The sequence below is a fragment of the Octodon degus genome, unplaced genomic scaffold (genome assembly GCF_000260255.1).
Source record: "Octodon degus isolate 3935 unplaced genomic scaffold, OctDeg1.0 scaffold00048, whole genome shotgun sequence".
NCBI lineage: Eukaryota > Metazoa > Chordata > Mammalia > Rodentia > Octodontidae > Octodon > Octodon degus.
This window is the reverse complement of record NW_004524624.1, coordinates 6716023-6740083: the sequence shown is the minus strand read 5'-3', so window position 1 is coordinate 6740083 and position 24061 is coordinate 6716023. Positions and strand designations below refer to the sequence as shown.

General features: G+C 47.7%; 1 protein-coding gene and 1 pseudogene across 3 annotated transcripts in view; both read left to right on the top strand.

Annotated features, from left to right (window-relative positions):
* Hrh2 (histamine receptor H2) overlaps nt 1–21876 on the top strand; it is a 46899-nt gene extending 25023 nt beyond the window's left edge. Inside the window, exons 3-4 of one of the 2 annotated variants that reach the window (XR_002821347.1) lie at nt 4484–4628; nt 18924–18968. Coding sequence is in view for 1 of the 2 variants with exons in the window: in XM_004632308.2 (XP_004632365.2) it covers nt 18924–19116 (193 nt within the window). In the remaining variant the exon portion in view is untranslated. Of the gene's footprint in view, nt 1–4483; nt 4629–18923 lie in introns of both variants that reach the window. The other variant, XM_004632308.2, reaches the window with a different exon arrangement.
* LOC101587568 lies at nt 14412–15724 on the top strand (annotated as a pseudogene). The gene has a single exon (XR_001117122.2). The product of XR_001117122.2 is annotated as an annexin A2 pseudogene (transcript).
* Nucleotides 21877–24061: the final 2185 nt, after the last annotated feature.

Sequence of the window (24061 nt, the reverse complement as noted above, 5' to 3'; positions counted from 1 at the left end):
TGGGGGAGCCAGCTGGAGGGCTTCCTGCCAAGGTTGAGGGCACAGGCATGGCAGGAGGCCAAGCAGAGCCAGGGGGCTTTTCTCTCTGAGGCTGCCAGAGCAATCAGAGCCTGGCATGTTCCTTGATAAGGCCGGCTCCTGGCTTCTCTGACCACTGATAGCGTATCCTTCTTGTGCTCTGCCTGGGGACAAAAACCAGCACTGACCCAGAGCTTTCTTGCTGCCAACACTGGGGTGTGTGCCTGGGCTAAGAATTGTGGATGCAACTGATTCAGCATGCCCTGAGTGGAGCGGGCAACACAGTCAGAGAGGGAGACTCCAGGAGACAGTGACTGAGCTGGCCCATCCTCCCTGCCCTGGGGCCAGCCAGCAGCATGCTCTCCAGTGTGACATCTCTGTCTCTCCTTCCTTGCCTATACGGCTTCACCTTCGCTCACACCCTCACCCCACCTATCTCTGCAAGCCCTGATCCTGTTGCCCACCCACTCTCTCCCATCACTTGCAGTGAACTATCCGAAGCATGAATCTCTCCTGCCGTAGTCCCTGCTCACTACCTTCCACTGCATCCCATTGCCTCCTGGATGCAGCTGTAGCAAATGACCACTAACTATAGGCTTACAAGGAACACACTGCTCTTCTATTGCAGTTTAAGAAGTTGCTATTCTCCCTCAGCCTTCCAGAGTGCTGGGATTACAAGGAAATACCACCTTGTCCAGCAGGCAAATCTGAAATTTGGGTTTGGGAGAGCTGGTTGCTTCTGGGGGCTTCCAAGGAGGATAAATCCTTTTCCTCACCTTTTGAAGCTTGTGGGTTCCACCTGTACTCCTTGGTTCCTGACCCCTTTCTTGTGCTCATTGTTCCAACCTCTCAGCTGTCACTACCTCTACTCTAGACATCTCAGTGGCCCTCTGCCTCCCTCTTACATGGACATTTGTGATTATGTGTTTACTGTGCTTGGATAATCCAAGATGAGCTCCCATCTTTAATTCCTTAACTTAATCACATCTATAAAGTCTGTTTTGCCATATAAGATGACATCTCTGATCAAGGAAGATGTGACCCTATTTGAGGTCCATTATTCAGCCTTCCATATGTCCCAACTTGCTCCCTGGTACTAAAGGACCTTCACAGTTCAGTCCCAGGCCATCTTCCTCTTCCATTTCCTGCCAGCAGCCCCAGGCCCACAAGTGCCTCCACCACCCTCTGCCCCAGCCAAAATAAGACCCTTGGTGTTTGTTCACTCAAAAGCATTTACCTGCTGGATAAGGTGGTATTTCCCTGTAACCCAGCACTCTGGAAGGCTGAGGGAGAATAGCAAGCTCAAGCCCAACGTCAGCAACTCAGAAAGACCCTGTCCTAAAATAAAAAAATAGTGCTAGACACGTAACTCAGTGCAAAGGCCCTGGGTTCAGTCCCTAGCACTGGGAAAACAAATGAAGACTCCCAAGGACTTGCTAGCCTCTGGCACTGAGGCAGCAGAGAGCAGGCCGAGGCTCTCCTCACACAGAGTAAAGGCTCTGAGCGTGGTCCACAGACCAGCAGCTCCCTCCCAGAAACAAAGCAGCTGGCATCAGGCCCGCAGCCTCCGTTTTGGCAGGTCTAGGATTGGAGCCCGAGGCCATCTGACTTCAAGTCCTGGGCCTTTTCTACAGTGAAATGCTGCCTGGATCCTGCTTCTGACCAACACTTCAGTGCTAGTCCCATAGATGCCAGACAGGGAAACCAAGGCACAGGGAAGCAAACGACCTGGTTGGGTGCAGTGCAAAGCAAGCTCAGGGGAGCTGGACCCCTGCCCAGTGCTCTTTAGGTCCTTTCTCACCCACTCTGCTCCCCACAATCTCCCAAGGCTGGAGATATGATTCATAAGCATCTGGCCTATCAGCAGCCCTTCCCTGGCAGGTGTGGCACTTCCTCATTCCTGCAGAGCCCCTTGCTTGCCTGTAGTGGCTTGGATCTGCCCAGGCATCTGGAGGGTTTGACCCTAGATGGGCATAGTGCCTCTACCCTCCTCCTTCTACCCCTCCCCATGCCAAGGAAGTGACCCCAGCCAGCCTCTGCCTAGCCCATCACATCTGCCCTCTGTCCCTCTGTGGCCAAAGAAGACTTTTGCAAAAGTAAACTGGGCAATGCCCCACCCATCTGTTGTTTCTATAATAAAATACAAAGTCCTTGTCCGAGCCCCCGAGGCTCTGGACTACCAGGCTCCCGCTGCTGCCCAACTCTCCTTCATGCCCACACTTTGTCCACATCATGGGATCCTTCCTCTTGATGCATTTTATTAATTTCATATTCTCTCCACCTAAACCATAAGCCTTGTGGCAGCCCCGTGTCTGTGCTGCTTCCTACTAGGCTCCTGACACCTAGTGTTGAGCCTGGCTCAAGCAGGTCCAAAGATGTTGAACAAATGGATGAATGAATGAATGAATATCCGAGGTCCCGGAGAATCCTGAGAAGTGAAAAATACCACCCCCACTGTAGAAATAAAAAGCCAGACCGCAAAGAGGGAAGTTCCAAGAGCCTCGGAAGAGCTGAGACAGCCAGTTCCCTTTTATTGGATGTTACGCTGGCTTCTGACAGAAACCCACATTACAGGCGGGCCTCCCAGCAGCAGCCAGGGCTAGCTCTGAGTCACAGAGCTTTTGATGGGAAAGGTCCAGCCACTTCCCAGCTCCATCACACAAGGGGCCTAGAATAGCAAAGTCACGTGCTGGAGTAGTGGAACACGTGAGCTTTTCAGTGGGACCAGCATCTAGGGCTGCCTCAATCTGGACCGTGTCCACCGGGTCACCAGGGCATGTCGAGGTTTGGCTGAAGTTTGGGGGAGGTGGGAGGGGGAGGGCTGATTCATCTTTGGCTCCAAGTTCAGTCTCGGAAGCTGCGCTGTAATAACAGCAGCATAGTAGAGCCCCACGCCTGATGCACACGCTTCCCCCGAACAGCTCTTACTCAGAAGAGAAGTTTCCTTTAAGGCCACAAGCAAGTTTACTTATTTCATCTCGCTCTCTAAACCAGTCTGACTCTTTTGCGTATTGATTTCTGCATTCCTGAGCAAGGTGTAGAAGTGGTTTTTCAGAGATAAGAATTGTTCCTTCCCTGAAGCTCAGGGATGGGGCTGGTCCCCTGCATCTGAGATCTGGGGCTACCTTATGTGCCGTAGATTTTCGGATCTATCTTTTGTGTCTAGATGTCACACCTTGTACCTCAAGGCCACGTGGGGCTTTCTCCTGCAGTACTGAAGGTTAGCTAGACCCAGTGTGATATGAGTCATGGTCTCTCCTCTGATTACTACCTGACACTAGGCAAGTCACTCCAGGCTGAGCTATAAGACAATGGTGGTTATCTAACTTACTTTGCAGAGTTGTAAGAATAAAAATAGAGCTAAGGCACTTAGCATAATTCCTGGTATGTGGCAGGAACTTTAACAAATGTGAATTTCTGTTCTCTACCAGCTATCTCTTCCCCTTTCTTTTGTTCTCTCTCTCTCTCTCTCTCTCTCTCTCTCTCTCTCTCTCTCTCTCTCTCTCCTCTATCTGTCTCTCTCTGGTCTCTCTGTGTCTCTTGGTCTCTGTCTGTCTTTATGTCTCTCTCTGTCTCTGCCTCTGTCTCTGTCTGTCTGTCTCTGTGTCTCTCTGTGTGTGTCTCTATCTGTGTCCCTCTGTGTCTCTCTGTGTGTCTATCTTTGACTCTGTCTGTCTCTCTCTATGTCTCTCTGTATCTATCTGTGTCTCTCTGTGTGTCTCTCTGTCCCTGTCCCTGTCCCTGTCTCTATCTGTCTCTCTGTGTGTCTCTCTCTGTGTTTCTCTATGTGTCTGTGTCTGTCTCTCTCTCTCTCTCTGTCTCTGTCTGTCTCTCTCTCTGACCCCCTTCTCCCTTCTTCCATCCCACTCTCCTTCATGTCCTCATCTTCTTTTTTCCTTCTTCTACCAGTTCATATACTGCACAATTCTCCCATTTAAAGTGTGCGGGGAAGTGGCTCCCAGTATATTTACAGAGTTGTTAAGTCACCATTACAATCATTTCCTCCCTCCAAAAAGAACCCCTGGCCCCCGATTCCTGCCTTCCATTGCTATATCCCCAGCTCCACACTGAGGTACTACTAATCTGCATTGTGCTCCAGTTAACGAGGCTCGCTCCATCGTCCCATCTGGACACTTCATCTAATACATGGTCTTTTATGCCTGGCTTCTTTCACTTAGCATTTTCTCAAGATTCTATATTTCATTTGTTGTTCTTTCACTTCATTTTCTTTTCCATTCTTTTTGTGTTTGCTTCCCTCCCCTTCCTCCAACTCACAGCCCCATGTCTCTTCATCAAGTCATCGGGCTTTGTGGCAACTTTTGACCCCTGTGGGCCTTGGGTGGAGAACTACACCTTGTGAGGCTGTGCCTGGGACAACCTCTATGGCCCACGTGCCACCTCAAAGCTGCCAACCAGAGCGGAAGCTGTGGCTGGAAATTAACCCATTCATCTTTTCTCTCTTCAGAGAGTTTGGGGAATGAGACTCTCTTCCTGCCCCCAGAGGAAGTCAGGGAAAGGAGAACAGAAAGAGAGGAGGTGGGAAGCCCTTCACGGCCTCAAAGTCAAGGAGACTAAATCATGGCGCCTCCCCCCCTGGAGTCATTGGAAAGGTAGAGAACTTCTCATTTACAGGTCTGGAGTTGGTGCCTCTGAGGCGAGCTGGAGGCCCTTTTTGCTCCCAGAATGCTCTTCTCCACGCTATAGCTACAAGCTCCTGAGATTCGACAGCCTAGCCTTGTTGGGCAGGCATGGGAGGGAAGGTAAACCATATCTTCCAGGCTACCACCATAATTTTGTACCCTTAAAATAAAGGTGCACATTCAAGGAAAAAAGTGAGGAAAGGGTCCTCCTTCCAGGGGACCTAGCCCCCGAGCACATGGCTGTACAATGCTCAGGAAGGCTAGCTCTTAGCCCCTCCTGGTCCCCTTTACCTGATACCTTTGTGTGGAAAATAGTTCACCAATAGCAGTGCATCAAGTAATGGTGTCTTACGCAGCAACTGACCACATTGGTAGTGGTCCCATAAAAGTATAACGGACCTCAGAAATTCCCATGGCCTAGTATTCTAACTGTGCCTTTTCTACATGTGGGTGCGGCAATGCCATTGTGTTGCAGTTGCTGTGGCATTCAGTGCAGTGCTGTGCTGCACAGGGCTCCAGCCGAGGAGCAAGGGGCTGTTCCCTGGGCCTGGGTGTTTAGTACGTGGCAGCTGCTGGGTTTGCATTAGTGCTGTGTATGGTGATTATGCAACAGCAATACTGTCTGATGATGCATTTCTCAGAATGTGTCCTTTTGGCTAAGTGGCATGCGGCTCTACTCAACTCTGCCACCACAGACAAGACCTAACTCTGTGGGGGTGGCTGGATTCTGATAAAACCTTATTTATGGACACTAAAATTTGAGTTCCATATTCATGAGTCGTGAAATGTTATTTTGCTATTTTTTTTTTCAACTTGTTCAAGAAAAACAGGTGGTGGGCTAGATTTGGTGCATAGACTATCACTTGCCAACCCGGATGTAGGGGACAGAAATGGATAGCAAGTCCAGGCCCTCGCTCTGATGGTGGGTAGGTGCCTTCCCCTCTCTGAACCTCGGCTTGCTTATCTGCAAAATGGGGGATACCAATGGTTTCCTGGCAAATTTATGATGACAGCACCGATTTATGCAACGTGCCTGGCATAGAGTCAGTGCTTACTAAGTGGCAGCTTTTGTTATTTTTTCCTCCATGGCCTCTTCGCAAAGGAGCAGCTGAGAAGTTTGAGGCAGGCTGTGTGGCTGTGTGTCTCAGCTGTGCGACTGAGCTGCTCAGATCACATCCTGACCCCGAGTCTCATGTCTCTCATCTGAAAACAGAGAACTTGGATTGATTTCAAGGGACCATTCCAGCACTAGCTATATATAAATGCTTAACAAGGGAGAGAAATTATGCCCACACCCCAACCATGCTGTGTCAAGAGTCTCTGGCAAGGACAATGAAGAATGTGTTTTTCATACTAATGAATCTCTCAGAGTATGGAAGCAAATCCAGTAGAATGCACCCTTGTCACAAGTCAGCTGCAGGTGCTGGCATCAGGGGGCCCGGCAATAGCGCAGACTGGACAGAGGGAAGGGCTGCAGAGAGGTCTCCAACTTTGGGGCCAGAGAGCCTGCCCTGGGAGGGCTCTGGCTGTGTGACCTTGAGAAGCTCACATCTCTCTCTGAGTTCTAACTTCCTCATCAGCAAAACAGAGCTAAAAAATTCTGACTGCTGTCTCTGCCCCTAAACAAGCAGCTGTTGTTGAACACAGCAGTTATTTTTGGCAGTGTCAAGGGGCTGGAATGAAGTGTGCCTCAGACCCGCTAGGCATTGCAGGGTCTCTGTAGCTTGCAAGGCTCTCCTGGGATACAAGGGCCACTCCCTCTTCCTGTAGATAAAGTGGAAGGGGGAGTCCCCCCTGCAAAGTGTCACCAAGCCATCAGTTTGTCCACTCATCCATGCAGAAAGCTGTGCTGTGCTGAGAGAACCCCACAGCCTGGGCATCACATGTCCACATTCTTCTTTCTAGGACTAACCATATTCTGTCATCACCCAGGCACTAGCATTCAGGATTGGTGGCAGTCTACTCCTCACCTGAAATTGACAAGTAAGGCATTTAGAAAACTTAATTAATCCTGGAAAGGAATGTACCACAGAAAAACCCAGTGGAACCTCTTTCTTGTTACTGCCTTCCACAACTCTGAAGTCTTTCTCTTTGTCCAGATAAATATGTGGCCTTGCAGCCATGGTGACAAAAGGATGTGTGCAGACTGCACACTGCCCTCCCTTCCCTTCCTGGGAAGGAGGCTTCCTAGGCAGGTGGTAGGCTGTGCTGGTGCCTGCTGACTCTCCGCTGAGTCATCCACTCCCGCACCCTTTGCCCAGCTCCCAAGAAATGGGAAGCTCCCTTTGCTGATCCGCTGAGCTGAGCTCAGAAACTGTGCCTCCCAGGTGGTTAGCTGCCGCCACGGGCCAGTTACTTCCTGTCTCACTCAGTGTGTCCTCATCTAAACAGGGGGATGACCATGTCAGGACCTCCTCAGCACCCAGAGAGGGGCTGTTGAGTCAACACCTGTGCCCCAGGAAGACGCTTACAGCATGCACATGGGGACAGGCGACAGAGACTTCCTTCCCTGCTATTCAGGAAGCTCATAGGCCACCAGTTCACAGGTGGAGGACAAACTTAATTTCCTGGGTCAGAGGAGCTCAGTCACCTCTAGGTGTAAACCCAGCGACTCTGATGTGAAAGCAGTCCATGTAAGACTCTCTCCACTCCTCACTGCCTCCTTCCCTCCAGGGTAGGTTCCCAGGCTGCTCAGGCCACCCCAAAGCTGTCCTGTCCAGACACTGCTGGGCCCAGGAGCCATGGGCCTGGGCTCTGCCTGCCCTGGGAACCAGACACACCTCCCAGGGACCTTGACCTATGCCACAGGCTCCTGACCCCAATCCTTGCCCAACACCCCTAGTAGGCAGCCCCATCTATGTGCTGAGACTCCCTGTGCCCCTCATGGGAGCAGAGGACTGAGGCTGCAGGGCAGCATGAGGCCCTCTTGCTGCTATTTCTCTTCTCCAGCAGACCCACATCCTCCCAGGCAGCTTTGTTCTATGCTTCCAGGTAGAAAGTAGGGTCCAGGCCTCTGTATTCTTGGCACCCCAACAGGCTCTCAATCCCAAGAGAGATGGGCAGTGGGAGGCCAGATTCACCCCAGCCTCTACCTCTCCCTTGTGCCTGCTCCTCCCCAGAGAGGGGAAACTGAGCTCCCAGGCTCATGACTCCAGTGCACGCTGACCCTCGCCACTGTCTGTCTGGGACTGTGGTGGTGTGTCTGCCCTTACCTATGGGCTTTAGACACATCTGTGCCATGCCTGGGGTGGTACCAGCGAAGCTGACAAACAAGGGCAGGGGCCAGGCACCTCCTCGTCATCTCAAAGCAGTGTCCCATGCCACCCCCAGCACACTAGCCCAGCATATTCACTCACTATCTGGTCAGGGCAAGGCGTGAACCACCGCTGCCAACAGCTGAGCCCATCTGGTTACCCAGGAGCTCATAACCTGGGAACTGGTGACCTTGGGCACATGACTTAACCTTCGCATGCCTTGGGTTGCTCATCTGTAAGGTGGGAATGATACTAGTACTCACTCCAAAAGGTTGTAAGGATTAAAGGAGAGGGTAAATGTCTGTCACCTGAGGGTAGTGTCTGTCACCTGAGCACTCTCAGTGACTGCTAGCTGTCATGGATGCAGGGAATATGCGAAGCCCTGGAATTGGCTGCAGTGTTTCCTTATTGTACTTTACAATTGTCTTCGCCTTTGTGTGGTTATTGTAAGTAACTCTGTAGTGGACATCTTGATGCAGAGAACATTAGGTTTCTTTCAGATTATTTTCTTAGAAATTGAATTTCTGGAAACAGAATTGCTAGCCAAAAGGAAGGGATATTTTAAGACCTTTGTTCCACTTTGTCTGTTTGCAGGACAGGCTGTAGGGGCCTCCCTGCTGCCAGCAAAATCTGAAAGTATCACTTCCTTGAAGTCATGTCAGAGGAAGGAACCTGGAACTGTCGTGAGGGTTCCACGACAGACCACAAAGAGAAAAGGACACTGGCATTTAAAGATGAGCAAGGGGGCAGGGCAAAGGGGGCAGGAATCTTTGAAAGAGCTAGAGAAGAAGCGGAGAAAATTCTGCCCCTCATCCAAGCCCTAAGCTTTCACAGGCTGGGAGCCATGGGGGCCTCAAAATAAAGAGGTCAGTACACAGTTGCAGGAGCCGAGCCAGGATACAGCACCCACCAAGCCCAGAGTGGGCTCCGCTCTGCTGCTCACTGCTAGATGACTGTGGGCAAATGGAAGGCTTCTCCGTGCCTCAGTTTCCCCATGTAGGGAGTGGGTGTGACATTTCCCCTGTCTCCCAGGAATGGGATGTGTAGATGATAGGCACGGGACAGTGGGAATTGCTTACTTTGGGTCAATTGGATTCTTTTACCAGAAGCACTGGCGTGAACAGGTAGGAGCTATGAGATTTCCTTCAGTTTAAAACATCATTCTGTTTCCTAGAGGATTGGTGAAGCAGACCAGCCCCAAGCAGTGGTTACTGGAAAGTTTGAGCCATACGGCAGGGTGAGCCCAAGGTTAGGGCTGGGGAGTACTGAGTCTGACTCAAATCCCAGAGAGGACTGGGATTAAGCTGCGCCCTCTGAGTTCTGCTTCCTGCATCATAAAGGGAGGACAGGCAGGGGACCTCCAGCTTTGCAGCTGGGCTGACCTGTGCTGCCTGAGAACTGTACTCTCTACTTACTGCGAGCCTCTGCTAAAGTGACTGGAAAGCCTCAGGCCTTGAACGTTCATATGTTAGAGAAAATATCACATGGACACTGCAAAAGTCAAGTGAGACTGAGGATGGTAAGTGGCTGATCTGTTAGCGAGCTCATCCCTTTATGATTCAGCAACTAGTGCTCAGCAGGAGGAAATGGATGCTGCTTGGGGATAGGGGAGGGGCTGCTCAGGAAGTGGGGCTCCCCACCCCTTCACTTCTCCTTGGAGCACCGAGCTTGCATGCTACAACATACCCACTGCTGGCTTCCTGGCTGTGTGATCTTGGGCAAGTTTCCTCATTCTCTGGCCTTCCTTTCCTTCTCTGTAAAATGAGGAGGATGATAGTACCTATCCCAGGGGTTAGTGTGAGGATCAATGGAGTTGATAAACATATCTGTATATATTGCTTATGGCCAGGCCTGGTGTACAGGAGTTCAGTAATGGTACCTTTTCTGTGGTTGTGCTAATGGCTCAGAATAAGGGCTTGGATCTAGAGCATGGTGGTGAAGCCCATTTCTCCACTCACCCGCTGTGTGATCTGGCCAGATCATCACCCCCATGCTGCAATATGCAAGAGGTGTGCCCAGCACATGGGGATGTTGGGAGAGCCCCAGGCCAAGCACAGTATGTACTCAACACTGGTATTGAACCATATGTGTAACCCACAGCTTTGTATTTACAAAGCACTCTCATAAGCATTGTTCAAACCCACTCCTCATAGCCTTCTGGTGGTGGGGAATGCTTGACAGAAGATATGTTAGTCAGCTTTCTGTTGCTATGGCAAGATACCTGAGATAATCAACTGAAAAGAAACAAATGTTTATTTTGGCTTATGGTTTCAGAGGGTTTAGTCCATGGTTGTTGATTGTATTGCTGTTAGGGCTGAAGCAGCACAGTAAATCCTGGGTTGGATGAGCACACAGTAGCCATTGACCACATAGGTCCCACTATCCCCTTGAAGGATAGATCCCTAGTGACCTAATGTCCTCCCATAAAACTCATTTCCTACAGATTTCCCCACTTCCCAATAGTGCCATGGGCTCTACCTCTGGGCCTTAGGAGAGCATTCAAGAATTAAATTACAGCACAGGAGAAAGGAAACTCACCTTGGGACACTCACTGTCCCATGCAGCCATAACATCCTAGAGAAGGGCTAGGTCATCCAGAGGCTGAGACTGTTCCTTGCTCAACGCCTAACATTCTCCTGCTCCAGATCCCTCAACAGCTCTCCAATGCCAGCCAAATCACACCCGCCATCCTCAACCAAGACCCACCTGTTATGGTTGTAGAACCCCCCTGTTGCCCACCATTCTTTGCAGCTAAGTGGAGTTTGTCCAGCTAAGCTACTCCTTCCTTATTCTCAGCACACAAACCCCAGCTCCTGCCATTTCCTCTGCTTAAAGAGCCTTCTCGCAACACTGCTATTAAATCGCTTCTCACTGCATCAGACCCAACCCAAATGCCAACTGCTCCAGGCACCTGAACTGGAAATGGCTTCTGCGCCAGTCTTAATAACACACACAGGCTCACACCCAGAGGCACACACATCCACGCATACTCTGGCACATACACACTCTCATGTGCATGCACACCCATCCACACCTGTGTGTGCTATGCATACACATTTCCACTCCCTCTTGCTCACTGTTAGACTCACATCTGCACACACATGTAGTTTTGTTTTTATACTATAGCAATTCCCACTCATATTATCCCCTGTAAGTTATTGGAGACCTGCACCCTGCCCAGATTTTCTTTGCATCTCTGCTACCATCTACATCAAATTCACTGCATCTGCCCCCTGAGAGCAGCATGCCACAGTGGGAGGGAAGTGTACTTTGCAGTCAGATGGCTTGAGCTTTGCTCCTCAGTACCTGGGGCACGTCTCACCTACCTGGAGCCTCAGTTTCATGGCCTGAAAAATGCAAACACTTGCACAGTACTTGCCTTAATGTCCCATTAGGGTTGTCAGATTGAACAGGGGTATGTGTCACTTGGCTTAGAATCACAGGAAGTGCTGCTCTTTCCAATCATTTATTCATTTGCTAACACAATACACGGACGGATGTCTGCTAGAGTACAGCCAACTTCTCCCCACACCTGCCCCTGGTCTGGTTCTAATCTATGACCCACAAGTGTTTAGGAATCTGTATCCTCTTTCTTTGGCTTAGAGCTCCCCAAACCCTATCATATATTTCTCTTTTTATAAGAATGAATAAAAACATAGTAATGATTTGCAAGTTCCATACTAGTCACAATAAACCCCAAGATGTTTGAAAGAGTCTTTCTTAGATATATTTTACCTTATTTGCACATGTACAAACCCCAGTCATTTCCAGAATTCTTGCAGAAAGACTGTGCCCAATTTGCTCACATCAGCTTGCCAAGGACAGAACACCGACCGCACAGGGTAGACTTTTATTCCCATAATTTTATTGAGAAACAAATACCAATGAGACAGTTTCAAACCAAATTGGTAGGACAGTTTCAATACAGGGTAGACTTCTAATTAGGTGGTGTTTCTGCCAATCATACCTGCTCCTGCCGTTGCCACTTTCCTCCTTCAAAGCAGACCCTGGTGGCAGGCAAATTGTTTATTCCAGAAAATCACGAGAAGTCCATGAAAAATAAATCATTCATGAGCAGAAGAAGGTTCGGTCATTTCAACTTGTCATCAACCTATTAGTTTATGGTAGAAAATAAAAGGTTCAGATGAGAACACTGCGTTGTGGATACTCAGTGCCCTGGAACTTCTGTGCATGTGGTATTTTAAAATGGCCAAAAATTGGGTGTCACATTGAACAGAGAGTCACCCTGGATTTTAGCAGAAGCTTAAGGCAGTGAGAGAGCCTGCTCATGCATGCAGCTGCTCTGAAGGGCTGTGCTGTCTTCTCCTAGTAATCACCCCCACTGTGGGTTCTCCATAAAGGACACAGAATTTCCTAGTGACCAAGTGAAACTGACCCTCCAGATCTAGTGGTTCACCTTGTATTGCTGGGTACAGGATAAGCAGAAATCTGCCCAGAATCTCAGCCTTCAGAACCCACTTGTCAGGTTTCAGTGATGTTTACAGACAAGGTATCCAGTACTGCAACCTGTGCAGAAATGAAGGAGGAGGAGGAACCCCTGAAATTTCAAAGATTTCCCTTCAGCCATCTCAGCTCAGCTTCAACCTCCCATTCACACCTGGGCAAGGAACTTAGGAAGAGGCAGACTTGTCTGCAACCCAACAGCAAAGGAATGAGAAAGTCTCAAACCCACAGACAGGGCTCCTGCTTCTGAATCTCACACCTTCTCCCCATGGGCCCAGCACATCCGCTGTTTGCTAAAATGGCAAATAGCCCTCTCTTGTCTATCCCAGGCCTTCTCTCCACAAGGCTCTTACAGACCTTCAGTGGGCAGGTGGATGCAGAAAAGAGGCCACCACACAGGTAAGGGCTGCTTACATTGGCCAGAGAATCATCATTTGTGCCATCTATGGATTAGAGAAGTCAGAGATGAACATTCACTATATAAGCTGAGATTTATGGGGCTTCCATTCACCATTTCACACACAGGATCATGTACTAAACTTGGAAAATGCTAGGCGAAGAAACATCCAATACTTGCCTTTATGGTACTATCTTTGTTCTGGGTGTCAGACAGAAAAACCAATAGCCAAGCCAGGGAGCTAAGTCCCTTAGCCAAAGGGCTGTAGGAGCCCAGAGAAAGTCAGTAATCCTGGGAGGCCTCAGAGACAGCTGTTCAGAGAAGGTGATGTCTGAGCCACCTGGAAACCACAGAAGTTGTACATCAAAGAAGGCATTAAAAGAAATTTAAGCAATGGCAATAACACTTGCAAGGTAGCAGATGTATGGAATAGCAGGGTCACAGCAGAGGGCAGTGGAAATGGGCACTGGTTTTCATGATCTGCAGTCCTTAGAGTGTCTCATGAAGTCACTATAATAAACTTATTTCTGGCCAGGGAGATGGTTCAGTGGAATAAGTGCTGCCCTGGCAAGCGCAAGAGCCTGAGTTCAATCCCTGGTTCCGCCAAAAAAATAAAAAATAAAAATAAAAAAACTTATTTCCACAGAGAGGAAAACTGAGGTTCAGAAAGGACTTGAGCAAACCTTCTGAGACTAGCGCTGACACTGGGACCTGACCTCTGCTGGTTGAACATATTCTAATGCCCACAATGCAAAGTCAGAGTCTGATTCAAATGCTTATTGAAAGATACTAGTCTGGACACTGTTCACGACAAGTAGCAGAAATCCAGTTAGAAGAGCAGAGGGGTGGTGGAAATAGGTAAATGGCCCAGAACAGAAGAGCCTACGAGCTGCTTCAGTATGGCTGGTCCAAATGCTCTGTCACCAGGAATTTTTATTTCTCCAGCTTTCAGCACAGATTTCCTCTATGTTGACATCATTCTTCGTCAGATTCTCCCGTGAGGCCACCGGAAAGCCCAGTCTATTTTTGCAGACCCAGTGGAAAAGGAGGTCCCTCTTTACTGTTCCAAGTCTCAGGCTTATGGTGCACTGGCTGGATTTTGTCATAGGTCTGCCTCAGAATCAGACATTGTGAATGCAACCCTAGAGTCAGGGCAAAAGGAAAGAGGTCAAATTTACCTCGTCCATTGAGCAAAAGATGGGGCAGGTTGGATCTCAAAGAAGAATTAAGGTGTTATTACCAGAAGAAAGGGAAATGAAAATGGAAAGGTGAAGAGGGTAAGTCTCTCCCTTAATCCTAACAGATGCCATCTTATTTTGTTCTGTCTCAGAGCCTTATTAACACCTCTATCTCCAAGCGAGAGCCGAGGACAGAAGTGGCCTTTGGGGTCACTTGGGGAATATTAAGTATACCAGTATCTCAACCCATATTCAAGAAGTGATCAAAATGTTCAGTAAATGTTTGAAATTTTTAAATTTTTTACAGTAAAAGACACATTGCTATTCATCCCCTTCACAGTACTCTCCCCCACACACACACTTCTCCCATCACTCTTGCTACTTTCTGAAGAAGTTCTGGGACTTTTTTGCTTTGAGTATTTTTACAAAGTATGATTTTAAAAAAAGTTAGCAGGCCCCGGACGTTAGCTCGGTCCGCTCGGTCGGCACGGCCCAGGTTTGTTCAAAATGTCTACCGTTCACAAAATCCTGTGCAAGCTCAGCTTGGAGGGGGACCACTCCACACCCGCCAGTGCCTATGGGTCCGTCAAAGCCCACACCAACTTTGATGCGGAGCGGGATGCCCTGAACATCGAGACAGCCATCAAGACCAAAGGTGTGGATGAGGTTACCATCGTCAACATTTTGACCATCCGCAGCAACCCACAGAGGCAGGACATTGCCTTCGCGTACCACAGGAGGACCAAAAAGGAGCTCGCATCAGCACTGAAGTCAGCCCTCTCGGGCCACCTGGAGACGGTGATTTTGGGCCTGCTGAAGACCCCTGCGCAGTACGATGCTTCCGAGCTGAAGGCCTCTATGAAGGGGCTGGGGACTGATGAGGACTCTCTCATCGAGATCATCTGCTCCAGAACCAACCAGGAACTGCAGGAGATCAACAGAGTCTACAAGGAAATGTACAAGACCGACCTCGAGAAGGACATCGTCTCCGACACATCCAGTGACTTCCGCAAGCTGATGGTTGCCCTGGCCAAGGGCAGGCGAGCAGAGGACGGCTCTGTCATTGACTACGAGCTCATCGACCAAGATGCCCGGGATCTCTATGATGCCGGTGTGAAGAGGAAAGGAACGGATGTCCCCAAGTGGATCAGCATCATGACAGAGCGGAGCATGTGCCACCTGCAGAAAGTATTCGAAAGGTACAAGAGCTACAGCCCCTACGACATGCTGGAGAGCATCAAGAAGGAGGTCAAAGGAGACCTGGAGAATGCCTTCCTGAACCTGGTCCAGTGCATCCAGAACAAGCCCCTGTACTTCGCCGACCGGCTGTACGACTCCATGAAGGGCAAGGGCACCCGTGACAAGGTTCTGATCCGGATCATGGTCTCCCGCTGTGAGGTGGACATGCTGAAAATCAGGTCTGAGTTCAAGAAGAAGTACGGCAAGTCCCTGTACTACTACATCCAGCAAGACACCAAGGGAGACTACCAGAAAGCGTTGCTGTACCTGTGCGGTGGGGACGACTGAACTCCGGCCCCCCAGGCTCCCTAACGTCCTGGAGAACCCGCTTGCGACTAACAGCCCCGGCCACTCCCCGTGGAGACACCCCAGCCCCTCGCTCCAGTCCCCCAGGGCGCCCGGCTTCCCCGCAGCCTCTCGGATAAGCCAAAGAAGTGAACATTCCGAGGAGTCCGAAGTGAAGTCAGCGATGTGAAAGAAGTGCTTTTCCTCCTGTGTACTGGGTCACGAATAAACTATTTTTACTTTAGAAACAAAAAATAAATAAATAAAATAAAATAAAAAATAAAAAAATAAAAATAAAAAAATAAAATAAAAAAAGTTAGCAAATGCTGCAGCCAAATGCCATCCAATAGAAAGTCAACCTGTGGAAACATTACAGCGTGTGCTCACCCACCTTATTCTCTGGATCTAGCACCATGCAACCTCTGGCTCCCCCCAAAGTCAAAATGGCCATGAAAGGTAACAATTTAAGTCAATTCAGCACATCAAGACCCCCACAAGAGGGAAACTAAAGATACTCATGAAAGAGACCTTCCAGAACTGCTTCAGAAAGTGAGAAGAAGGATGGGATAAGTGTGTTTAAAGCAAAAATGAGTATTTTGAGGATGCTTAATGGCAATGTGTATTGCCAATACTGTATCTTTCAACCATACTTCACACAGTAGGTTCATGCAGTGGAGAAATTCTAGGTTTGTGTCTCACCCAGCTTACATTTGGCATGGATGGTCAGCTAAGCAAAGGAGAGAGGAGATCCAGGCCATCAGACTTTTAAAAGTTAAATATGCAAGTTAAAATACCTTGGGTAATCACTTTAACAAATAAAGGGTTATAATTTCATATGGTATAGTGGAAAGTCAGTGAATACAAAAGGTCAATTTGAAACAAAACAAAAAAGGGAGTAAACTTAGAAAAAGTAGGACAAATGTGAAATGCAAAAATAAATGTAAGAAATAAATGAAAATGTATCTGTAATACCAGTGAATGAAAATATCATAAACCAGCCAGTTAGTGTATGCAGGCAGGCAGCAAGATTTGGTTGTTAAACCCAAAACATACTTTTTTGTGTGTTTGTTTATTTATTTATTTATTCTGTGTGTGTATTTTAGTACAGGGTCTACAGGGTCTACAGGGTCTCACTACATAGATCGGACTCGTAGCGATACTCCTGTGTTCAGCCTCCCAAGTGCTGGGATTACAGGCACGAGCCACCACGCCCAGTCTCAGTCGCCATCTCAGCGCACCCCAGAGGCAGGGCCGGCGCGGCAGGCCCAGGGATCAAACCCCAGCTGCTCCACTCTGCCTAAGCAGACACTTTAATCTGCTGAGCTATGTGGTCGGCCCATAAAACATACTTTTATAATAGACATACAGAATATAAGGAAACCAAAGTATTCAAAGTGTAAGGAATAAAAAATATACTAGGTACTATATATATACCAACCAAAGAAATCTAGACAGATATATTAATATTAAAGTGAAACTTAAGCAAGACATACTACTTAAGATAAAAATGGCCATCATATTTTAATAAAGGAGGAAATAATACTTCTAAACTTATGTACAAAATAACTTAGCTTTAAAAATATGTGAAACTGATAGGGCTACAAGGAGAAATTAACAAACTATAGTGGAAAGTGTATATTGTACTGCAATCAATATCTGAAGATCAAGTATATAAAAATAAATACAGTAGAACATTGAAAAGGTTGACTATGTACTAAGAAGCAAATACTGACTGGCAGGGAGACAGCTCACAGCATAAGTGCTGGCCTGGCAAGAGCACAGTCCCAAGTTTGATTCCTGGTACAAAAAAAAAAAAAAAAAAAAAAAAAAAAAAAAAAAGGGCAAGTACCAGCATATTTTGAAACATTATCTGTAGCATTCTGGCTACAACAAAATTAAGCAACAACAACAAAATCTTCACACAGACATTTGCAAGCACATTTCTTCATAGATCATGAATAAATAGATAATTATGAATATTAGAAAATATTTTCAAGTGAACAGTGAAAATACTTCACAGCAAAACTTGCAGTACACCTCCACTGCTCTCTTCAGAGAGGGAAATGTAGACTTCAATGCTCATAATTTAAAATAAATTTGAAGTTTAATCACCTAATCATCTGATTCAGAAAGTTAAATAGAACAATAAAATAAGCTGAGTGAGAGATAAAGGAAAAGCATGGTGCAGAGAACAACAGAAATTAATGGTAAGAAACAAATATTTAATAAAGAAGAGCAAAATATTAGAGTTGGTCTGTGGTGCCCTGTGCCTGTTATCCCAGGTTCTCGAGAGATTAAGGTAAGAGGATTGTAAGTCGTTAAAATATGTGCTTCATAGAGTTTTCGTGGATGATCAATATATATTTTTAAAGTGTAATGACTGAACTGATTGTAAGAAAAAATACGTCCCATTAGGAGAATTACTTGAGATGTTTATTTTCTTTTTATTAATCTCTATAGTCTGCATTTTACTGTGAAAATGCAGTATTTCCAAAAGAGTAGTAAGTACTATTGAACACCCCCATGAGAAGGAAGGTGCTTGTTTCCCAGTCTTGGGGTAGGTCTTCTTAGATAATTTTACAAATTTCCACTAGAACCACTTTCTCAGAGCCACTGGCTCCCTCTGGAACGTTAATTCAAGGGCAGAGACCTGCCTGCTTGGTCAAATATGTACACTGCTACCACAGAAGAGGCCCCTCGGAGCCTCTGAAAGGCCAGACTGTGACCTTGAGGTCCAGGTGAAGGTGGGGTGCTCTGCAGAGGGAAGATAGCTAAAGCCAGAGGAGAGCTGGGGCCACACAGAGCCTGCAGCTGGGCTGGGCTGGGCTGGGCCCACCCGGAAGGCACAATGCAGGCTGGCTGCATCCTCGCTCCAAAGCCCTATGAGTCAGCCTTCCAGATTCATTGCTGCTGTGTGACACCCCCCATCCTCCCCCAACCCAAGCAAGGCATGCTGGAGACTCTCAGGAGTCACTTCAGTAGGATTTGGAAAGAGAAGACAGGGCACAGATCACTGATAGAATCCTTGCCTACATATGTGAGGGCCTTGATTTGATTTCCAGCACCAAAAAAGATTTAGAACTAGCAAATATTAACTGAGTTCTTATAATGAGCCAGCCTATATCTATACTTACACACATTTCATAACACTTCATTTTTCCAAGAGTTGGGAATATGGTGTTCACCTCTATTTGTGGTTCACAGATGCTAAGTCACATCCCAAAGGTACACAGCATGTTGGAAACAGAGTTGGTCTTGAATGTGAGTCTCCCGCATATGGCTCCTTCCGGGTGAAGTGCCTTTTGCACATGGATTATTCCAGATGGCCAGCGCAGGTCCCCAGTCCATCCTACTCCACCCTTCCCAAGGACCTGGGAAGCAAAGTAGAGAGGCTAATCTCTGTCCCCTGTGAACAACTCAAGCCTGACCTGTGCTTCTGTCTCCACAGGAAACCGTCTCTGTCCTGCACCACGTGCTCCAGCAACATCCTGAGTTGCTGCAAGAACCTGTGGGGGCTTCAGTTCCTCCAGAGATACCTGGGAGGGCCCTCAGATGAACAGGCTGAGGAGCCATTGTCTGAGAAGACCCAAAGCACACCAGAACAGGAAGCAATGAGGGCACTGCCCTCTGAGGCTGTTTAGAGTCGCCCAAGGATGTGAAGATACTGGTCCTGGTCATTCAAATTTGACATCGGAGCTCCTAAGGACCCAGAACTCGCAGCCACTGAGCAAGAACCCTGGGGTGCTGGGGTCCTCTGGCCCAGGGCCAGTGGCATGTTCTGTGCTTAGCATTCCAGACAGGGGCTCAGGACTCCACTAGGCTGAATTCCAGGGCTGCAAAGTTCACGTTGGTGCTGGCCCTAGGAGTCATGTGCAGAGATAGCAGGACTTATGGAGATGTGTACACACATGTGCATAGATGTGTACATGTAGGAACATGTGTGTTCTCAGAGCAGGGCAGAGGTTGTTGCTTTAAAGCATCACCCTCTCACTCCCTTGTGGGGTCTGCAGGATGAAGGAAAACAAAGGGATAGGAAAACAAAGGAAACTGCCTTCATAAACACCTACTATGTGCCAAGTATTTCACTTGCATGAGTTCACATAATCCTTACAATGTGTGGTTAAGTTAAGAGCCCCCATCTTCCCTTTACAGAGGTAGAAACTGAGGCCCAGAGAAGCACTGGGCCTGCTTGAGCCACTCAGCTAGAAAGTATACTTGGCACATAAGAGGTACTAGGAAACTATTTGTTGATTGAATAGATGAGTGGATGGATGGATGGATGGATGGATGGATGGATGGATGGATGGATGGATGGACAGCAAGACCTCACATCTGTACTTTTGACACTACAATACACTGTCTCTCCAAAGAGAGGCCAAGATATTTCTTTGACTCAACCTACCCACCTGCTAGGAGGCTCAGACTGTCAGGTCTGGGGATCCTGTCACACTAAAGACTGACCATCTCTGGTGCTTGTTTTCAACAAAAAGCTGTGTGCAGTGCCCACTGAAGACAATGTGACTTCTGGAGTCAGGGAGGACAGGTTCAGGCACAGGATTGCAGAAGCTGTGAATGGGGGAGTTGACCCAGAAGTCCCTCTACAGGCCACATGACCTCAGACACATCATCTGACCCCTCTGAACAGCTCTCTCCTCCTCTGTTTGAGGGGTAATTGTCCCTTCCTGTTTATGGAATGCTTGAAGAGGCCAAAGGAGATGAGGATGGCAAGGGCTCTAGAAATAAGAGGATGTCGATGGACTTTTCTCTCAGTAGCACCTTCTAGGTGACCCCACTCCTACCTAATACTCTTTTCTTGGCTTCCAAAAGCCCATCCTGATTTTCTCCCACCGGGCTTTCCTAGCCTCTTCACAACTCACCATCCAGTCAATACATGTAGCCCTTCCCAGTGCTGACCTCAGCCTTGTCTGCTCGCTTCAGTTTCTCTCCCTCTGTGGCCTTGTCTCCACCCTTGACTCAGCTCTGAGGCATGTGGTGATTTCTCACAGATTTGCAACTACAACACAGGCTCCTAAGAGAAGCTGTAAACTGTCCACTGCCTACACAACACCACCACCTGGACATTTCAAAGATGTTTCACCTTTAGTGTGTCCATAACTGTACTCTTGGCCTTCTCCCTATACCTGCTCCCTTCCTGGGCTTCCCCTTCTCAGGTAAAAGCCCACCATGTGCTTCAAAGGTTGAGAGTTGCCTTTGGCATGTCCCTTTGCCTTGCTCCTCCTGGTCAACCCTCCTGCGTCCTAACATCTACACGTATCCACCGTCCACCTGTCCTGTGTTCACTCAATCCAACTGCCATGATCTCCACTGGGGTGACTGAAACAGCTTCTTATACCCCTTCTTCACATTATCCCTTCTTCACATTCCCACTCTACTCCTTCTTTCCCTCCCTCTACCCGACAGCCATGGTGTAAAGTGGTAACCTGATTGTGTCATGCATCTCTATTTTGCCCCACTGGCCCTGCATGGCTGAATTCATGTCCTTGAAGCCTATTCCTGCAGCATTCTCCACCCTCGCTCTCTTTACTTCAGCTCTACTTGTCTTTTTATTTATTTATGTCACTCTGCTCTTTCCAGCAACTCAGTCACTCCCAGCACTGTTTCCATGACTTCACACGCCCTTCTTGTTCTGTGAGCCAATGGACTCCATGAGATCTCAGCCAAATTGCCATTTCTGTGTAAAAAGTCTTCATTGGTCCTAAATATTCAATCAAGCCCCTACCACACATCCTCAGAGGTTTCCTTGGAAGCTACTGGCATGGTTGTAATGCCACTGTCACTTCCATGATTCCTTAAAAACATCTGCACACACACACACACACACACACACACACACACACACTCATGAGTTTTATATTAACCTCTGTCTGTCCAGCCCCTGTAGAGTATTGGTGACAGTAAGAGCTTAATGAGTATCTGTTCAATGATCGAACAGAGAAAATAAAATGCTCACAGTCTGGTCAATGCCAACACTTAAGCAGCTTACCTGCCAATAAACCTGAAGGCATTATTTGCCTTCATGATCCCCAGAGATATTTAATTTTGCAGCTGAATTCCTTCTGGAAACTTAAAAACTGCCTCTCTGGAAGTTTTTGTAGGAATCTGAGGCAGGTAGGTCTCTAAGTGATGGCCATGTAGTTGGAAGCGTAAGACCTCCAGGGCCTGATCACAGACTTTGCTGGTCAGGGCTCCAGCCTACGGTGCTCACAGGCCACTTAGCACTGTAGAGGACTCCTGCAAGTCTGGGTCTGACCTGCACCCTCCCTTCTGGAGGCTTCTGAGAGCCTCTGCTCGCTGCAGAAATTGTGTACATGATGCTGCCCAGAGAAGGAACATCTGTGGTGGGAGCCTGGGTCAATGTCCTATGTTACCATTGTGTCCCAATAAAGCTATCAGGACAGATGCTGCCTCATGATTATAGTTTTTAACTTCCTGCTGGAGAAATATGAACTTCATCACATGGTGTCTTGATTTAGAAAAAGCGTTATGATAAGATTCTGGGGTAAAAGCCAAATTGTAAATTGCCTTAAAATTTAAGTAAGCTTCCCAGAAATTATATTTCTTAAAAGACCACATAAGAAGCCACAGAAAGGAAAAACTATGGATAAGAGGGGTACTATAAGGTCATATTGTGGGTGAATGTGGATTCCTGAAGAGATTCATTAACCTATTACACAAGCTAAGGTCTTTACTCACAGCTTAGGAAATTTGGGCCTTGAAAAGGGAAGTGACTTGTTCAAGGTCACAGAGTTTCCAACTCGCCTGGTGAGCCAGGTACTGGGTGTCTGTGCTTTAGAATTTTCCAAAATTGTCAGAGGAACAGATAACTTTTGCTATACAGGAGAAAAGAAAATGGAAAATTCTTGCCAATTAAGAGAGCCCACAAGAGAGATAAGGCAGGTGAGATGCAATTGTGGGTTATATACAAGGAATGAACCCCAGAAACAGCGATCAAAGGCTTTGGAGAAAGAAAGGAGCTTGTCAGAGTCAAGGACACTGGATAACCACACTGTCTGCATAAGCAGAGTCCCTGGCACAGGAGGGAGGGTCCCGGAGGGCATAGGAGTCTGCATTTTGGACCCTGGAGAAAAGATAATTAAGATACACCTTGATGAATTTTCACAGGAAGCAGAGGAAGATGTTGAATAAATCAAAGCCGACAGGAACTGCTCTGCTTAAAATAGCTTTTAATATATGTCAGGGAACAAAGACAAAGCTCTGTGAAAGGAAAGTTGGGAAAGGCAAAGGCAGAAAATTAAGTCAAGGGTTATGTTGTTATTCTTGACTGAACTGCTAGCGTCTGATATATATTCATGGATGGGATGGGTTTGGGGGACCAAGTAGGCAACGAGTCAGGGCTGGAACCCAAGAAATACAATTTCTAGAATCTTTTTTCTGGCAGATTGATTGCTCCAGTGAGAAATGGAAGAGAAACAAATACCATTATTGGTAAATGGACCAATAGGCAAAGGACTGAAGGAGAGCGGGTGGAAGGGGACCTCAAGAGACTGGTGCCCTATTGCAGAAGTGTGGGGGCCACAGTAGGCCAGCTGGCAGTCAGAGGAAGGCTTGGCACCCACATTAGGAAGTATGCCTCATGCTACAAGTAATGGGAAGCTTTGAAACATGTGAAGCAATAAGGGGTTACAAAAGATAAGATCTGTGCTATGAATACAGTTTTCAGACTCCACTTAGGAAAATAAGTTGAGGGAATCAGATCACTGTAGAGAAAATATTGAGGATGCCACAGCAGGTGAGGGTCAATAGTGTGATACTTTATGAAGATCTTTATTCACTAAAGACCTCCAGTTACAGGACTGCAAACCCAAAGGTGCTAAGTGCCATCTATCCTCCAAGAGATGGTTTTGTATCTCCATATTACAAGGGGACCAGGTGAAGAATGGACATGGAAATGAATGGGTAGTTGCCAAGGCCAGGAGGAAAGTACAGTGCACATGTGTGGGAAGATGTAGATCCCAGTTCCGGCGAAGCTCTGGGGACATGCCCCTGCTGCCCACAGGGCCAGGCCATGTTTAAACACACTGTAGATGCAATACATATGCTAGGGAGTTGCTCAGCAGCCCAGATGATGAGACTGAAACAAAACCACTCTTGGCTGAGCTGGCTAAAAAGAAGCAAACTCTACTGACAATGGCTGAACCCTTGCAAAGTCCAGCTGAGTCACCCAACTGTGTGGTCCTAAGACCTCCTCCTTGTACAGGTGAGAGAATGGAGCTTAGGGCACTGAGATTGTTCTTCCCATCACATACAAGCAAGAAGTGATTGCCAAGGACAAAGTTCCTGCTAGAATTTTGAGATCCTACCAGAATTTCAAGCGCTCCACTGAGAATTCAGAAGTCATTGTTGGTCACTAATAACCTGCAGGGTCAGTGGTGAGAAGTTCCCTCTGCCCAACCAGCAGCCTTCACAGCTGATAAGTCATTATTCTGGAGGTCACTGCAGATGTCTACACCATGTCTCCAACCTCCCTGCTCAAGGTCACAGAACACAGGATTTCTCCTGCCCTGTGTTGATATCATGCTAGGCAGAGCACTGGCCTATCTCTAT